We start from the raw sequence: 18,053 nt of genomic DNA on the forward strand, positions 1-18,053 counted from the left end.
CGTTACCAACAACAGTGATTTGGGAGCATTCATGTTTCACCGTAATATAGCGTTAGACAATGTTGAATTATGGCTCAATGTTGTTTAGGGAGTGAACAGTGTTACACAAGGTCACCGTCACCAAGAATGTGATCTGATACAAGTCGGATACTCTGTAGCAGGAGACATCTAGAATAGGGCAAACAAGGATAAGAACAAGAATGTGCGAGAAAGGAACAGATACTTACAAATCTGGAAGAGTTGTCATTCCGCACAGTTTTTGCATTTCCAAATGCTGTTAATAAAAAGCAAATTAAGTGTTCTACAACATTTTACAATTGCTTAGTAACATATGTTTGTAATCTGCAACTATGGACAACCATAAACCAGTCTACAAGACCACAAGGGTAGAAAAACTCGCTGGTAATTTTCAGCACATATACGTACATAACAGTCTAATTGGTGATATAGGCAGTTTATTAAACCTATGTATGTTACCTATGGGTTTAACCTATTGTTATCTGTACCAACTCTTAGGCTTCTTTTGCACATACCATTGTTTTGCGGGCCATTTGTGTGGCCCCAAAAGATTTCTATGTGGCCGCAAAAACGGGCTGTAATAATTTCACAGTACGCCATATGGCTGTGAGGGCCGTATTTACAGCCGTGAAAAAAAGATCGTGCCTGCTCAATCTTTTTTGTGGCTTACGGACATGGCCCCCATTGAAAATCAATGGGGACGCAAAAACAACGGAAGTTTGTTTTTATGGTGCACCGTGACTTCCGATTTTGCGGAACGCCTTTTTTTCCCCAATACTATTTCCATAGTATTGGAAGCCCAAAAACCGGTGATCTGCAAGTTTTTTGAGGTCCGTTATTGCGGCAGACCATGAAAATTGCAGCGATACGGCCCACAAAAAAGGCCCACAATAAAGGGCAGCAAAAAACACGGCAAGTGTAAAAGTAGCCTTAACTGCATTTATATTAGTGTCATACAAAATCTGAGTGCATCTAGGCTTCACATACAGATGTAATCAGCACTAAAGATTATAGGGCAAGGAGCACAATGTAAACGAGATTGGGGTCTTTACCTTCCAAAACTGGATTCGACTGCAAGAGCTGTTCCTTCACTTGATTAACTTCAGCCCCTTTCCCACAGACGGCAGCTACATAAGACATAACCAGCTTGCTGGCCTCTGAAAGACACAACATGCGGAGGCATAGGTTACACTTATTTATACTGTATATATGCAATTATAAGTTGCTAGTAAAACGGACATGTGCGTTACAGCAAAAACGCCTGTATGAACAGAAGATCAGCGGTGTGAAGTCAACAGGAACAAACATGGTCCCACAGACATGCATTCAATGAGATCCTAAATCCTGCACCTAAAGTCAGACCCCTTAACTTCAACACACATATTCCACTTTGCCTCCAGTAATTGGATGCCCTCAGAATAGAAGGAGACTTCTAGCTGCTGCAAGAGCTCTGTTACTACCTCTTCAACTGCGTTACCAGGAAATCTTTGCTCATTCAGAAATGTCTTCACTTTGTGAATTTGCCAGGTCTGGACTGTAGGATGTATGGTTAAGCTCCATGAAGCCACATTCCCTCATAGGCCTTTGCAGAAGGACAACTGATTCTTAAGGAATGTAAATGCTGAACAAAGTTTCCAATCCCTCACTTTCTCTGTAGAGCTGCAGAGTACTGCACTTGCCATCCTGTCACCTCCAGGGATTTCATCAGATTGAATTACTACTGTGTCTGTTGCATATCCAGACATATCTCCACATGCACAGAAAGTCTCAGCTAACACTGATAGAACATGCTGGAGTAGATAACGTATTGACCACCCCTTGGAGAAACAAATATTGAACTCTACTCATGTATCTACAGTGGGGAAAAGTATCTGATACACTGCCGATTTTGTAAGTTTTCCCACCTACAAAGAATGGAGAGGTCTGTAATTTTTATCATAGGTACACTTCAACTGTGAAAGTCAAAATCTAAAAATAAAAATCAGAAAATCACATTGTGCGATTCTTAAATACCGTAATTAAATTGCATTTTCTTGCATGAAATAAGTATTTGATCACCCACCAACCAGAAAGAAATCTGTCTCTCACAGATCTGTTATTTTCCCCACTGTCTGTGGCAAGAAAATGGAAAACTGCACAAAATGAATTAAATCTGTACTAAATCCATAAAGCCAAGAATTTACAGAGACTTAGCTGGTATTAACTTGCGGTTAAATTAGGATTTGTCTCGCTATCATTGCTGGTCTGTGTTTGTAACTACTTGTTGCTACAGAGAGCCTCATCCGAGCACACATTGTAGTATTTCTGTGGCCGCCATTCACATATAATATATGGATTCTCCAGCTGATGTAGTACGACTCTTCATTCAGAGCAGCGGGCACATAGACGGTGGGTTGGCATTACAAGACAACCCGCGTGGATTACACTGAAAAGTTGTAAGTTGAGTTTTGTCAGAAAATGTTGTTTTCATAATCAGGTAGACTGAACGCCCCTCGTATATGATCCAATATCTAACTTCTCGCCAAGACGTTGCGGAATATTGTAAACTAAAATTTGAAAAGAGGCACACGTAGTGACCCCTGGCCAGCCATGTAGAGGGAAAATATGGCTGACATGTTGGGACTATGACGGCTTTAAAGAGAACATGTGATGTTGTACGTGCAGTCCTATCTTTCCCTGTAAATTGGATTATACACATTCAATATTTTTTATATACAATGTTCACTACAAACTGTGTGAAGGTGCATTACACAGCGCGATTATCGTAAATGAGCGAACCTAGGAATAGTGTTAATAGGCTGATGATCACCTGATGAACGAGTAAAATGTCCATTCATCGGGAGAAAGGTTTTTTCATTTGCACTAAAATTAGCAGCAGTTTGTCCTGTGTAAACAGGACCTGTGCTGCCGAGAACAATGACAGCTCATGCGTACTACACATGTATGACAGATAGTTCAGCTCGCACCTGAAGTGTGGTCAACCTGTGTAAACCGGCTGCTATATGACCGCTGACCAGCACACATTGCGCAGTGTGAATAAACCATAAAATGCGCCCGTCCCCCTGTTAACAGGCAGCAGCAATGGAAGGTGGCTCTTAAGGTTTGATTCAAATTAAATGCAACTCAAAACAAAATGTTAAGATTACACAGCAAAGGTAATAAAAGAAAACAAAAAAAATATGAATATATAATTATAGATTTTGTAACTAGACTAACGTAGTTTCATGCATGCAATCTTCATTTTAAGTAAATCAATATTATACGTTAGAGGGTTGATCACAGAAAAGAAAAAGTATCAATATTTCCAAACAAGAAGATCAGACAACAGGCAAAGCGGTCCATGAGGACAAACATGAAATATTGTAACAGATAACATGAAGCATTGTCTGGAGAAGGCATCATAGAGAACTGCTCACACCAGGAAGCCACGATAATGGTTACCACCAGCACAACAAAACAAGGCGCTTTACACAAAGCTAGAGAGCCGCTGTTATCTGCTCCACCAGGAGGAAAACACACCAACCTGGATGCAAAGAAGGCTGCAGATAACACAAATGTAAGCATTAAAGCACCGCGACCACGATAACTAGATACATATATTATATAGATCATTACAGGGCTACCTTTACATGTCTGACAGACGCTGCTTGCTTTTTTGGAGATGGAAGGTGGCCCCCTTACCTCATGGGCCCTTGTGCACAGGTTGTATCACGGGTATGTGCCCCCTGGACCACAGGTTTAGGAATAAGCACTGCAAGCGCTAGCGGATAAAAGACAGAAGTGGCCTCTGTGCAAGAACATTATATGGGCCCTTTACAGCCCAATACCGACTGCTATGGAGGGGATAGTGGGCCCCCTTAGCTCTTGGGCCCCTCTGTGGCTGCACCGGTGGCACCAATGATATGTCAGTCCCGGTCTCCAAGAGAACACAACTGGCTAGCAGTGCCAACGTCTCACTAGACCAGCCGGGGCAGGTGCCGCCAGGCTTGTGGAGCCCACTCCAGTCTAGGTAAATATATGTGCCTTATGCTTGTGAAGTAATTTGTGAGGTAAGCGAGGGGCACGTTTTCGGAAGCTATCCCTGTTTAAATAAGTCAGTCTTCGTACTCCCCAGAGACAATCTATAGGTGACCATTTTGCCTGGTACACTCTTTGCTCACAAATCATCATGGACTTCTGCTCCATGTAGGAGAAAGATGGCTGCCAGGCCCCAGTGGCGAAGCTGGTCCTTACGCATGAAACAAAGGGTCAGTGTTGTCCAAAGCAACCAATCAAATCACATCTTTTTCAACCTGGCTCAGAGAAAGTGAAAGCTGGAATATAATTGGCTGCTGAGCAGTGTTATCCATGATTCGCCCAATTCAACAAAACTCCCGGAAATTAAGATGGAAACCATGCTGTACATGATAGATGAATACCGGGGTACGTACACAATGCTGAAGTCCTCTGTGCTGCCCTGATACTGCAACTAAGACATCACAGACAACAGGGAGTTCTGCCAATGGGTTGTAAAAATAATAATAATTATTTATACAGCGCCAACATATTCCGCAGCACTTTACAGTTTCAGACACAACAGTCATAAGTAACAATGTTAGCAATACAATAAAGCAAAATAAGCCGCCTCTGCTCGTGAGAGCTTACAATCTACAATGAGGTGGGGGAGATACAAAGTACAGGTGTGTATTTACAATGATGTATTTACAGTGATGGTCCAGCCATCTTCAGGGGGTGGGGGATAGATGGGGATAGTGAATGGGCTACACACACACACAAACATGAAATGACTTTGGTTAGGGAATGTGATAGGCCGCTCTGAAAAATGTGTTTTGAGAGAGCGCCTAAAACTATGCAAATTGTGGATGGTCCTAATATGTTGGGGTAGAGCATTCCAGAGGATTGGCGCAGCACGGGAGAAGTCTTGGAGTCGGGAGTGGGAGGTACGGATTAGTGCAGAGGTTAGACGAAAGTCGTTTGCAGAGCGCAGCGGTCGGTTAGGCCGATAGACAGAAATGAGGGAGGAGATGTAAGGGGGTGCCGCACTGTGGAGAGCTTTGTGGGTGAGAACAAGTACGTTGAATTGGATTCTATAATGAACGGGCAGCCAGTGTAATGACTGGCAAAGAGCGGACGCGTCCGAGTACCGATAAGCCAGATGGACAACCCTGGCTGCTGAATTAAGGATAGACTGGAGAGGGGAAAGTTGAGTGAGGGGGAGGCCAATTAGCAGAGCATTGCAGTAGTCCAGGCAGGAGTGGATCAGGTAGACAGTGAGGTTTTTTGTTGTTTCCATGGTGAGAAAAGGGCAGATTCTAGAAATGTTCTTTAGGTGTAAGCGGCACGAGCGGGCAAGAGATTGTATCTGGGAGGTGAAGGAGAGATCGGAGTCAAACATAACACCCAGACAGTGCGCCTGCTGCCGGGGTATTATTATGGTGCCACCCACAGAAAGGGAAATGTCAGATTTAGGGAGGTTAGTAGACAGTGGGAGCAGAAGAAGTTCAGTTTTGGAGAGGTTGTGTTTCAGATAGAGAGCGGACATGATGTTGGAGACTGCAGACAGACAGTCAGTGGCGTTCTGTAGTACAGCGGGGGTAAGGTCAGGGGATGACGTATATAGTTGTGTGTCGTCGGCATAAAGATGGTACTGAAAGCCAAATCTGTTGATGGTCTGTCCAACTGGGCCTGTGTAGAGAGAAAAGAGAAGGGGGCCAAGGACTGAGCCCTGAGGTACCCCGACAGTGAGAGGAAGAGATGAAGTGGAGCCAGAGAACAGAACACTGAAGAAGCAGTCAGAAGGATAGGATGAGAACCAGGAGAGAGCAATGTCCCTAATGCCTAGTGACTGAAGCCAGGAGAGTAGGAGAGGGTGGTCAACAGTGTCAAAAGCTGCAGAGAGGTCGAGAAGAATAAGCAGAGAGTGGTCACCATTACATTTTGCTGTCAGAAGGTCATTGGTCACCTTGAGTGCAGTTTCTGTCGAATGTAGGGGGCGGAAACCGGACTGTGAAGGGTCTAGGAGGGAGTGAGTGGAGAGGTAACGGGTAAGGCGCTCCAAGAGTTTAGAGATTATTATTATTATTATTATACATTTTTATAGCGCCATTTATTCCATGGCGCTTTACATGTGAATACGGGGCAAATATAGACAAATACATTAAACATGAGCAGATAACAAGGCACACGAGTACATAAGGAGGGAGGAAGGGAGATTGGAGTCTGGTCTGTAGTCATTTGCGCAGGATGGGTCGAGGGCGAGTTTCTTTAGTAATGGAGTAATGATAGAGTGTTTGAAGGAGGAGGGGGAAATGCCAGAGGACAGGGAGAGATTAAGGGTATTTGCACACGTTCAGGTTTTTTCGCGTTTTTTTCGCGATAAAACCGCATTAGAAACTGCAGACATATGCATCCTATCATTTAGAATGCATTCTGCAATTTTTGTGCACATGATATGTTTTTTTTCCGCGAAAAAAACACATTGCGGTAAAAAAAAAAAAAAAAGCAGCATGTTCATTAATTTTGCAGTTTTTTTGCGTTTTTCACGCTATTCTATACATTTGGAAAAAAACGCAAGAAAAAAAGCATCAAAAACGCGCAAAAAACGCATCAAAAATGTGCAAAAAAAAAAAACGCATACAGCAGAAATGTCAGGTTTTTGTCAGGAAAATTTCTGCCAGAAATCCTGACGTGTGCACATAGCCTAAAGATTGTAGTTAGGTGAGTTGTGACGACGTGAGAGAGAGACTGCAGGAGATGTGAGGGAATGGGGTCGGTAGTGCATGCAGTCGGACGAGAAGAAGAGAGGAGCTTGGAGACTACTACTTCTGTGATGGGATTGAATGTGGAGAGTCAGCCAAGGGAGATACAGGGAGGGATGGGAGTCACTCCACTTGGTGGCTGGGAGCGGATTTCCTGATGGATATTATCTATTTTCTCTATAAAGTGGGAGGCCAGGTCATCAGCACAAATGTCTGTGATAAGGGCTTGTGGTTTTGGCCTGAGGGAGTAAAAGGTGTCAAAAAGTTTCTTGGGGTTGTTGGATAGTGAGGAGATCAGATTGGTGAAGTAGGTCTGTTTGGCGAGGTGAAGGGCAGAATTATAGGTTTTTAACATAAATTTGAAGTGTATGATAAAAATTAATAATACTAATAATTTTTCTACTATAAAGTCTCTAACACAGTGTTCCCCAACTCCGGTCCTCAATAGCCACCAACAGCTCATGTTTTCAGGATTTCCTCAGTAAAAGGTGCAAAGGTGATAATTGCATCACCTGGACAGGCAAGCATTCCATCACCTGTGGAATGCTAAGGAAATCCTGAAAACAAGACCTGTTGGTGGCTCTTGAGGACCGGAGTTGGGGAACCCTGCAACACATTCACACATTAAACTACACAAGAACTTACTAACTAAGAATACTTTGACTACTGAATTCAGAGTCAGGGTAGGTGCTTATAGGACACAAGTAATGGTTGCTGAGCTTGGGCTTTGATTCAGCCACCGCCACTACCTCCAGCAAGAGTATTCATAGGGGCAAGCCATCGCCACTACCTCCAGCAAGAGTATCCACAGGGGTCAGACACCGCCACTACCTCCAGCAAGAGTATTCATAGTGGCAAGCCATTGCCACTACCTCCAGCAAGAGTATCCACAGGGGTCAGCCACCACCACTACTTCCAGCAAGGGTATCCACAGGGGTCAGACACCGCCACTACCTCCAGCAAGAGTATTCATAGTGGCAAGCCATCGCCACTACCTCCAGCAAGAGTATCCACAGGGGTCAGTCACCGCCACTACCTCCAGCAAGAGTATTCATAGGGGCAAGCCATTGCCACTACCTCCAGCAAAAGTATGCACAGGGGTCAGCCACCGCCACTACCTCCAGCAAGTGTATCTACAGGGGTCAGCCACCGCCACTACCTCAAGCAAGAGAATCCACAGGGGTCAGCTACCGCCACTATTTCCAGCAAGAGTATCCACGGGGGTCAGTCACCGCCACTACCTCCAGCAAGAGTATCCATAGAGGCAAGCCATCGCCACTACCTCCAGCAAAGGTATGCACAGGGGTCAGCCACCACCACTACCTCCAACAAGAGTATCCATACGGGCAAGCCACCACCACTACCTCCAGCAAGAGTATCCACAGGGGTCAGTCACCGCCACTACCTCCAGCAAGAGTATTCATAGGGGCAAGCCATTGCCACTACCTCCAGCAAGAGTATCCACAGGGGTCAGCCACCACCACTACTTCCAGCAAGGGTATCCACAGGGGTCAGCCACCGCCACTACCTCCAGCAAGAGTATCCACAGGGGTCAGCCACCGCCACTACCTCCAGCAAGGGTATCCACAGGGGTCAGCCACCGCCACTACCTCCAGCAAGAGTATCCACAGGGGTCAGCCACCGCCACTACCTCCAGCAAGAGTATCCACAGGGGTCAGCCACCGCCACTACCTCCAGCAAGAGTATCCACAGGGGTCAGCCACCGCCACTACCTCCAGCAAGAGTATCCACAGGGGTCAGTCACCGCCACTACCTCCAGCAAGAGTATTCATAGAGGCAAGCCATCGCCACTACCTCCAGCAAAAGTATGCACAGGGGTCAGCCACCACCACTACCTCAAGCAAGAGTATCCATAGGGGTCAGCCACTGCCATTACCTCAAGCAACAGTATCTACAGGGGTCAGCCACCACCAATACCTCAAGCAAGAGTATCCACAGGGGTCAGCCACCGCCACTACCTCCAGCAAGTGTATCCACAGGGGTCAGTCACCGCCACTACCTCCAGCAAGAGTATCCATAGGGGCAAGCCATCGCCACTACCACCAGCAAAAGTATGCACAGGGGTCAGCCACCATCACTACCTCAAGCAAGAGTATCCATAGGGGTCAGCCACTGCCATTACCTCAAGCAACAGTATCTACAGGGGTCAGCCACCACCAATACCTCAAGCAAGAGTATCCACAGGGGTCAGCCACCGCCACAACCTCCAGCAAGTGTATCTACAGGGGTCAGCCACCGCCACTACCTCAAGCAAGAGAATCCACAGGGGTCAGCTACCGCCACTATTTCCAGCAAGAGTATCCACGGGGGTCAGTCACCGCCACTACCTCCAGCAAGAGTATCCATAGAGGCAAGCCATCGCCACTACCTCCAGCAAAGGTATGCACAGGGGTCAGCCACCACCACTACCTCAAGCAAGAGTATCCATAGGGGTCAGCCACTGCCATTACCTCAAACAAGAGTATCCACAGTGGTCAGCCACCACCAATACCTCAAGCAAGAGTATCCATAGGGTTAGCCACTGCCATTACCTCAAGCAAGAGTATCCACAGGGGTCAGCCACCGCCACTACCTCCAGCAAGTGTTTCCACAGGGGTCAGCCACCGCCACTACCTCAAGCAAGAGTATCCACAGGGGGCAGCCACAGCCACTACCTCCAGCAAGTGTATCCACAGGGGTCAGCCACAGCCACTACCTCCAGCAAGTGTATCCACAGAGGTCAGCAACCGCCATTACCTCCAGCAAATAGGGGTCAGCCACTGCTAAATGACAATATGCCTAGAGGACAGACAAAAGTTAAGGCCCCGTCACACATAGCGAGATCGCTAGCGAGATCGCTGCTGAATCACAAGTTTTGTGACGCAACAGCGATCTCATTAGCGATCTCGCTATGTGTGACACGTACCAGCGATCAGGCCCCTGCTGTGAGATCGCTGGTCGTGTCGGAATGGCCTGGGCCATTTTTTGATCGTTGAGGTCCCGCTGACATCGCTGAATCGGCGTGTGTGACGCCGATTCAGCGATGTCTTCGCTGGTAACCAGGGTAAACATCGGGTAACTAAGCGCAGGGCCGCGCTTAGTAACCCGATGTTTACCCTGGTTACCATCCTAAAAGTAAAAAAACAAACGCTACATACTTACCTATCGCTGTCTGTCCTCGGCACTCAGCTTCTCTGGTCTGGCTGTGAGCGCCGGGCAGCCGGAAAGCAGAGCGGTGACGTCACCGCTCTGCTTTCCGGCCGCTGTGCTCACAGCCAGACCAGAGAAGCAGAGCACCGAGGACAGACAGCGATAGGTAAGTATGTAGCATTTTTTTTTTTACTTTAACGATGGTAACCAGGGTAAACATCGGGTTACTAAGCGCGGCCCTGCGCTTAGTTACCCGATGTTTACCCTGGTTACCGGGGACCTCGGGATCGTTGGTCGCTGGAGAGCTGTCTGTGTGACAGCTCTCCAGCGACCAAACAGCGACGCTGCAGCGATCTGGATCGTTGTCGGTATCGCTGCAGCGTCGCTATGTGTGACGGGGCCTTTAAACTATAAAGTCTATAAAGAAGTTTTTCTCCAATTTAACCCACAAATAAAAAAAAAACTACTGTACATAATAGCCGACTATATCTGGCGCTAGCATCATTAGGCGTATATGTCACAAAGTTATGTACCGTAGAGCACACTTAGGCTTTATTCACGCATCAGCATTTGTATGTCAAAACCGTAGTGTCTCCGGAGCACAGAACAAGTGTCAATCTTTGAATTATAGTTTATCTCTAAACTCCACTCCCGATTTCGGCTTAGAATCACTGATGCAAAATACTGACCAAACACTGATGTGTGAATAAACCTGAACGCTGTTTGCATCATTAGTCAGTGTCGCTGTCTTGGACGCGACGTCCATGCCCCATTTTTCAGGACTTCACACAAACCATGACGGAGATGCTGAAAACGTTATGTGAACAGAGCCCTAATCAGAGGTGTCCTACTGCTGCATTAAGAGGCTTTGGATATTCTGAAAGTGCTTACAGATGTTCCTCTACAAGTAATTACTCCGACCAAGCTAAAATAAAATTACAGATAAGAAAAGGGAATTTATAAATAACCATTATATAGTCTAGCTTTGACATGTTGCTGCACTAGACCAATCCAAAGCAGATAAAGCAAATAATGATCTGCCAGATAACTAGGCAGTTACTCACTTCCAAGGCTAGGTATGGCTAGTCTGCAGTCTACCTAGATTAAGTCAAGAATTTGTGGCATTTGACTTCTAAGTAAGTTGGTATTCCCATTAAAACATTTCTGATTTATTTTAAAATAAAATTCCTAAATTTAATTTCTCAGCAAGATTCATTAGCAGAGAATAAGTACAAAGTACAATCAGAGGAATAACTCACAGCCGTAAAGTGATTATCAAACATTTCTATATGTCAAAAAATATTTTGTGATCAGAAAGATTTAGCAGTTTAGTCCGATAACATATCTTGTGTGCATGCTCTGTAAATGTGGAAGTGCAAGATCTAATCTCTTTAAAAAATAATAAAAAAAATTATTACATTCCATCTGTTACAATATTCTATATATATATATATATTCTTCATACAGGAGATAGTAAGTTTATGGCGAGGGCTAGGTGCGAACTATTGCCATACACTGTTACACAGCAATTTAATTTAGGCAGCCTGTGCCGAGTAGCTACCTGCAAGGCTTTGTTCTTTTTATCTAGCTGCCCAACAACCAAAATGATCCATGATCCACAGCTACTGCAGCGGCCAAGAATTTTAAGGCTTAAGGTCTCACCACTATAGTTTATCGAAGCTGAGAGAATCGTGACAATTTGAGAGATCAGAGTCAGATCAGAGTCAGATCAGAGTCAGATCAGAGTCAGATCAGAGTCAGATCAGAGTCAGATCAGAGTCAGATCAGAGTCAGATCAGAGTCAGATCAGAGTCAGATCAGAGACAGATCAGAGACAGATCAGAGACAGATCAGAGACAGATCAGAGACAGATCAGAGTCAGATCAGAGACAGATCAGAGTCAGATCAGAGACAGATCAGAGACAGATCAGAGTCAGATCAGAGTCAGATCAGAGTCAGATCAGAGACAGATCAGAGTCAGATCAGAGACAGATCAGAGACAGATCAGAGACAGATCAGAGACAGATCAGAGACAGATCAGAGGCAGAGTTTCTTGGCTAACGAGAAAAGAAACTTCACCATCTCCATTCTGTCAGTCTGTGAAAAAGGAAGGGGCAGATTTAAGAGTAAAGGCCCCGTCACACATAGCGACGCTGCAGCGATACCGACAACGATCCGGATCGCTGCAGCGTCGCTGTTTGGTCGCTGGAGAGCTGTCACACAGACAGCTCTCCAGCGACCAACGATCCCGAGGTCCCCGGTAACCAGGGTAAACATCGGGTAACTAAGCGCAGGGCCGCGCTTAGTAACCCGATGTTTACCCTGGTTACCATCGTTAAAGTAAAAAAAAAAAAACGCTACATACTTACCTATCGCTGTCTGTCCTCGGTGCTCTGCTTCTCTGGTCTGGCTGTGAGCACAGCGGCCGGAAAGCAGAGCGGTGACGTCACCGCTTTGCTTTCCGGCTGACCGGTGCTCACAGCCAGACCAGAGAAGCAGAGCGCCGAGGACAGACAGCGATAGGTAAGTATGTAGCGTTTGTTTTTTTACTTTTAGGATGGTAACCAGGGTAAACATCGGGTTACTAAGCGCGGCCCTGCGCTTAGTTACCCGATGTTTACCCTGGTTACCAGCGAAGACATCGCTGAATCGGCGTCACACACGCCGATTCAGCGATGTCAGCGGGACCTCAACGATCAAAAAATGGCCCAGGCCATTCCGACACGACCAGCGATCTCACAGCAGGGGCCTGATCGCTGGTACGTGTCACACATAGCGAGATCGCTAATGAGATCGCTGTTGCGTCACAAAACTTGTGACTCAGCAGCGATCTCGCTAGCGATCTCGCTATGTGTGACGGGGCCTTTACACATGATAGCAGGATCAGACTACACAGGGTTCTTTTGTAGTCTGTAACCTTGGAGATACATAGGACTGCATAGGAGATGGGAGACATTACATGGAAGGATATTTTTAATCACAGTTATATGCAGAGCAGTAAAAGTTAAAAGGGACCAGTTCAAAAAAGTTCCGCTGCCGTTCTTCACATTACATACACTATCTCTATTACAGCTGCCAGAATCTAAAACAGATGTGTCACCACATTTGGCTGCAGCAAAGTATGGAGACCATAGTGGCTAGTTGTGGAAGGCTGAACAAAATACAGCAGACTTCTAGTTAAAGAGCTTTTTAGATGGTAATTTATCTTAATTCCCCTCACTTTTTAATTAAGATAACTTGAGGAGTCCCTTTCACGACCCTCACCCATTCTGCTAAACAAAAGTGGTTCCAGCTACTCTCTGATGTGCCAGGATCCCTCTGGTACTCTATTAATATGTGCACAAATGGTAAATTGTAACATACGAGCATGAAATGTACATAACATACAAAGAATTACTTGAGGAATTGTTAGCAGTAAGATCAATCCACTGTGACTTTATTTTTAAAAACGTAAAAGATCAGAGAGAGTGACAGATTTACCAGTTGTGACAAATAGGGTCCCTTGAAATTATACCAGAAAAAATAACCAATATGTGGTCGAAAACTACTTTTGAGATACAGTGCAAAGGGAAGAAACTCCATATCGGAGTTCAGATTTTCCTGGACCTCTTTGCGGGTGCAATGTCACAACTGCTGAGCCACAACAGCAGAACTGCCCATAAGTTACAAACTACACTTCTCAACTCATTCATCTAGGGGTGCAGTGATCATACTGACACCATAGGAGTGTCACAGAATGTTATACCACTGGGCAGTGAAGAAAAGTTAATTACGGTAGATTTTTACTACCGAAATTTAGTTTTAGCCCCAGATTTAACATTTTCACAAGGGTAAATGGGCAAAAATGGCACCAAAATGTGTCACACAATTTCTGCTGAATGTAGAAATACCCCATATGTGGCTGTACAGTGTTGCTTAATCATATAGCAAGATTCGGGAGCAACAGAGTGCCATTTGCCACCTGGAGTGCAGATTCCCCTAGAATAGTTTGCGCACTCCATATATAGAGCCCTAAGTGACCTCATTTTGGAAATTATTCCCCTTTGGGAATTAATCTACAGGTGTATTGACCATTTTGACTACATGGGTGTTTTTCAGAAACAAGAAACAGTGGATGTTGCTGAATGAAAATTGCACATCTGCCATTGTAGTGCCCAGTACATTGTAGTGACCAACACATGCTTCTGGAGGCACACAGACCCGTAAATTATGCAGGCTCTCATCGTTACAGAAATGCCAAACATGTGGATGCTGAATGTGGTTTATGCACACTGGGGCTCAGAAGGGAGGGTGGGGGGGGGGGGGGTGTTAATTTGGGAGTGCAGAATTTGCTGACTTTCTTTTGGGGCTCAAGTAACTATTTCACTTTTCCAGAGCCTTTGTACCATCAGTAATGTGAAAGCCCCCTATATTACAGATAACAGACCTGAATGAGGACTTGCCTTTTTTGTATATTGATTTGAAGACTTTTTTGGGAACATTTTACACATTTGGGATCACAATTATCCTGCACTCTACGCTGAGCACTTACCGTATATACTCGAGTATAAGCCGAGATTTTCAGCCCAAATTTTTGGGCTGAAAGTGCCCCTCTCGGCTTATACTCGAGTCAATGTGGGTGGCAGGGTCGGCGGGTGAGGGGGTGAGGGCGCTGAGGTATACTTACCTAGTCCCAGTGATCCTCGCGCTGTCCCTGCCGTCCCACGGGCTTCTGTGCTGCAGCTTCTTCCCCTCTTCAGCGGTCACGTGGGACCGCTCATTAGAGATATGAATAAGCGGCTCCACCTCCCATAGGGGCGGAGCCGCCTATTCATTCCTCTAATCAGCGGTGCCGGTGACCGCTGACAGGAAGAGCTGCGGCACCGAAGACCAGGCAGAGGGACAGCGCGAGGATCGCCAGGACTAGGTAAGTATAGCATATTCACCTGTCCTCGTTCCAGCCGCCGGGCGCCGCTCCATCTTCCCGGCCGGCGCCTCCATCTTCCCGGCGTCCGCGCTCTGACTGTTCAGGCAGAGGGCGAGATGACGCATACAGTGTGCGCGGCGCCCTCTGCCTGATCAGTCAGAGCAGAGACGCCGGGAAGATGGAGGCGCCGGAACGAGACGCCGGCAGCTGCAATCAAGGGAGGTGAGTATGTGGTTTTTTTTTTATTGCAGCAGCGGCGGCAGAGATTTCTATGGGGCACAATGAACGGTGCAGAGCACCGTATATGGCACAGCAATGGGGCACAATGAACGGTGCAAAGCACCGTATATGGCACAGCAATGGGGCACAATGAACGGTGCAGAGCACCGTATATGGCACAGCAATGGGGCACAATGAACGGTGCAGAGCACCGTATATGGGCACAGATATGGGGCACAATGAACGGTGCAGAGCACCGTATATGGCACAGCAATGGGGCACAATGAACGGAGCAGAGCACCGTATATGGGCACAGATATGGGGCACAATGAACGGTGCAGAGCACTGTATATGGCACAGCAATGGGGCACAATGAACGGTGCAGAGCACCGTATATGGCACAGCAATGGGGCACAATGAACGGTGCAAAGCACCGTATATGGCACAGCAATGGGGCACAATGAACGGTGCAGAGCACTGTATATGGGGCACAGCTATGGGGAAATAATGAACGGTGTAGAGCACTATATGGCACAGCTATGGGGAAATAATGATCTATTTTTATTTTTGAAATTCACCGGTAAATGCTGCATTTCCACCCTAGGCTTATACTCGAGTCAATAAGTTTTCCCAGTTTTTTGTGGCAAAATTAGGGGGGTCGGCTTATACTCGGGTCGGCTTATACTCGAGTATATACGGTACTTTTGGGCTTCCATCTAAATCTCGGAGTGATGTGAATCAGATGAAACCCCAAGGGATCCATTCACTATAATGAGGCAGCAGACTTACTCTTGACTCCATCTGGCCTTTGTTAAGTGGTATCCTTTTCAGCAGTGCACAAAATGGTATAGGAAAGTGCTTTTATGCACGCCTGAAAAGACGGACACCGCCGGATCATAGGTAACCAGACGTCATCCACAGTGCCTCTATCTGACTCATTATAGGGAATCTTCTGCTGGGGGTTGCATCTGAATAATGTATTTCACAGATTTACACGGAAACCCCAAAATAAGCGCTCAGCGCAGACCACAGGATAAATATGAGCCGAGCCTTACTGCGATCTTTGGGAGGAAGAACGAACAAATCAATAGCAGGTGAAAAATTGGTTTTACTTATTTTTTATGCCATTTCTCGTGCACTATAAGTGATTAGACGACTCTATTCTTCTAGTTGGAGCGATTACAGCGATACCAGATTTATATCTTTAAGATTGGCTGTGGTCACTAAAAAAATTATTTTTATTATAAAAACAAGTTTTTGCTTCACCATATTTTGATAGCTATAATTTTTCCATATTTCTTCTGACAGTCATGCGTGGGGCTTGTTTTTTGAGAGATGAGTCGACGTTTTTATTGGTACCATTGACATTACGTTTTTGAATACTTTTTATTCTGCTTGTTGGGAGGCATAACGAACAAAACCCAGCAATTCAGGAATTCTTTTTAGGTTTTTTTTTTTGCTTTTTTTTAATGCTGTTTCATGTTTGGTAAAATTGATAAGGCAGTATTATTCTTCAGGTCAGTACGATTACAGCGATAACCACATCTATATCATTTTTGTGTTTTGGTGCTGCTTTTTTTTTTTGTATGAAAAAATATATATTTTTGAATTGCTTTATTTTTGGCTCCGAGCTTTATGGTAGCTTGTTTTTTTGCGGAACAAGATGGAGTTTTCATCAATACCATTTTTTATTTACTTTTCTTTTTATTGCGTTTTATTCCACTTTTTGTTCAATGGTATGATAAAGCATAGTGTTTTGCCTTTTTATGGTGTTCACTGAAAGGGTTAACTAGTGAGACAGTTTTACATTTTGGATTGTTCTGGACGCAGCGATATCAAACTTGTACTTTTATTGTTTTTAGATTTTCATAAAAATATATTTTCCATTATCATTTTGTGATTTTTTTTTTTTTTAAATATGTTTGTACAACTTTTTTACTTTGTTCCACTATAGGACTTCCCACTTTTTGCAGTCTGATCGCAGTCATAAGGCATAGCAGTGCAGGAGCATTGCCACACCTTATAACCTGACACTAGTTAGACCGTGCACTGCTCATGATATAACTATCTTGCTAGTGACCCGAATATCGCAATGAGGACTTCGGGTCGCTATGGCAATGATTGAGCCCCCAAGATGCAGTTGCAGGGGCGCCGATCAGAGTGCCAAAGTTGTGAAGGGGTAAGGTTAGGGACCCACTGAGAGGTTTGCAGTGACGTGCCAGTGGGCTTCATACAGTCCGATCAGAATGTTAAACCAAGAACCTGAGGATCCATCTTGTGCATTTCTGCTTAGCCGCAATAGATCAATGAAGTATTTTAGATGTCTTTTTCTACAGCTATGGTGACATTTTACTTACAGTAATCTGGCAGACTGACAAGAATATTTAAGACCAATAATATAGATTATAGAACCTTAACGGACGAGGTATAAGAAAAAAATGTAACCTATAACAACAAATAACGCAACAATTAAATCCAGTGTTTCCCAACGACGGACATATAAGATTTATAGTGTTTGATAGTTTTTCTTGTTTTCATGTTAAATCCAATCTGGAAACCCACCTTACTCACTAAATGATTCCACAACCATTTGCATTTATAATAACCTAACAGAACTTTGAAAGCCTCGTTTTTCCACAGCCACAGGAAATGACTGTCTCCCATTTACAGCATGGCTTCAATTATGCTAATGAAATAAAGATGCCACTAATAAAGCTGCGGGGCTTTCTTCCTTAGAAGGCAAAGGCAGATTATTCACCCATGCCCAATTAACACTCCCTTCCTGCACATTCTTTCTAATAGAATGAATTAGCAACTTTTTATTTGCTACTAAACTTTTTGGCTTATAACAGATATTCATCAGTCTCTGGTTTAGCAAAGTTCTATTGAAATCTTCGTTATATTCAACTCGACTCAGGTAAAAGTGAAGTTTGCTTACCTGTCTAATGTTTCCATAGCAGGTATTAAATGCCAACTAGAAAGGGGATAAACACAAGCAAAGA

General features: G+C 45.0%; 1 protein-coding gene across 4 annotated transcripts in view; it reads right to left on the reverse strand.

Annotated features, from left to right (window-relative positions):
• Positions 1-18,053, reverse strand: part of MYO1B (myosin IB) — a 274,243-nt gene that overhangs the window by 118,102 nt on the left and 138,088 nt on the right. For all 4 annotated transcript variants that reach the window (XM_069733898.1, XM_069733902.1, XM_069733899.1 and 1 more), the window contains exons 5-6: positions 1,071-1,175; positions 228-274 (exon numbers count right to left, since the gene is read on the reverse strand). In XM_069733898.1, coding sequence (XP_069589999.1) covers positions 228-274; positions 1,071-1,175 — 152 coding nt within the window. The remainder of the gene's footprint in view (positions 1-227; positions 275-1,070; positions 1,176-18,053) is intronic.

This window comes from Ranitomeya imitator, chromosome 7 (genome assembly GCF_032444005.1).
Source record: "Ranitomeya imitator isolate aRanImi1 chromosome 7, aRanImi1.pri, whole genome shotgun sequence".
In the NCBI taxonomy this organism is placed as follows: domain Eukaryota; kingdom Metazoa; phylum Chordata; class Amphibia; order Anura; family Dendrobatidae; genus Ranitomeya; species Ranitomeya imitator.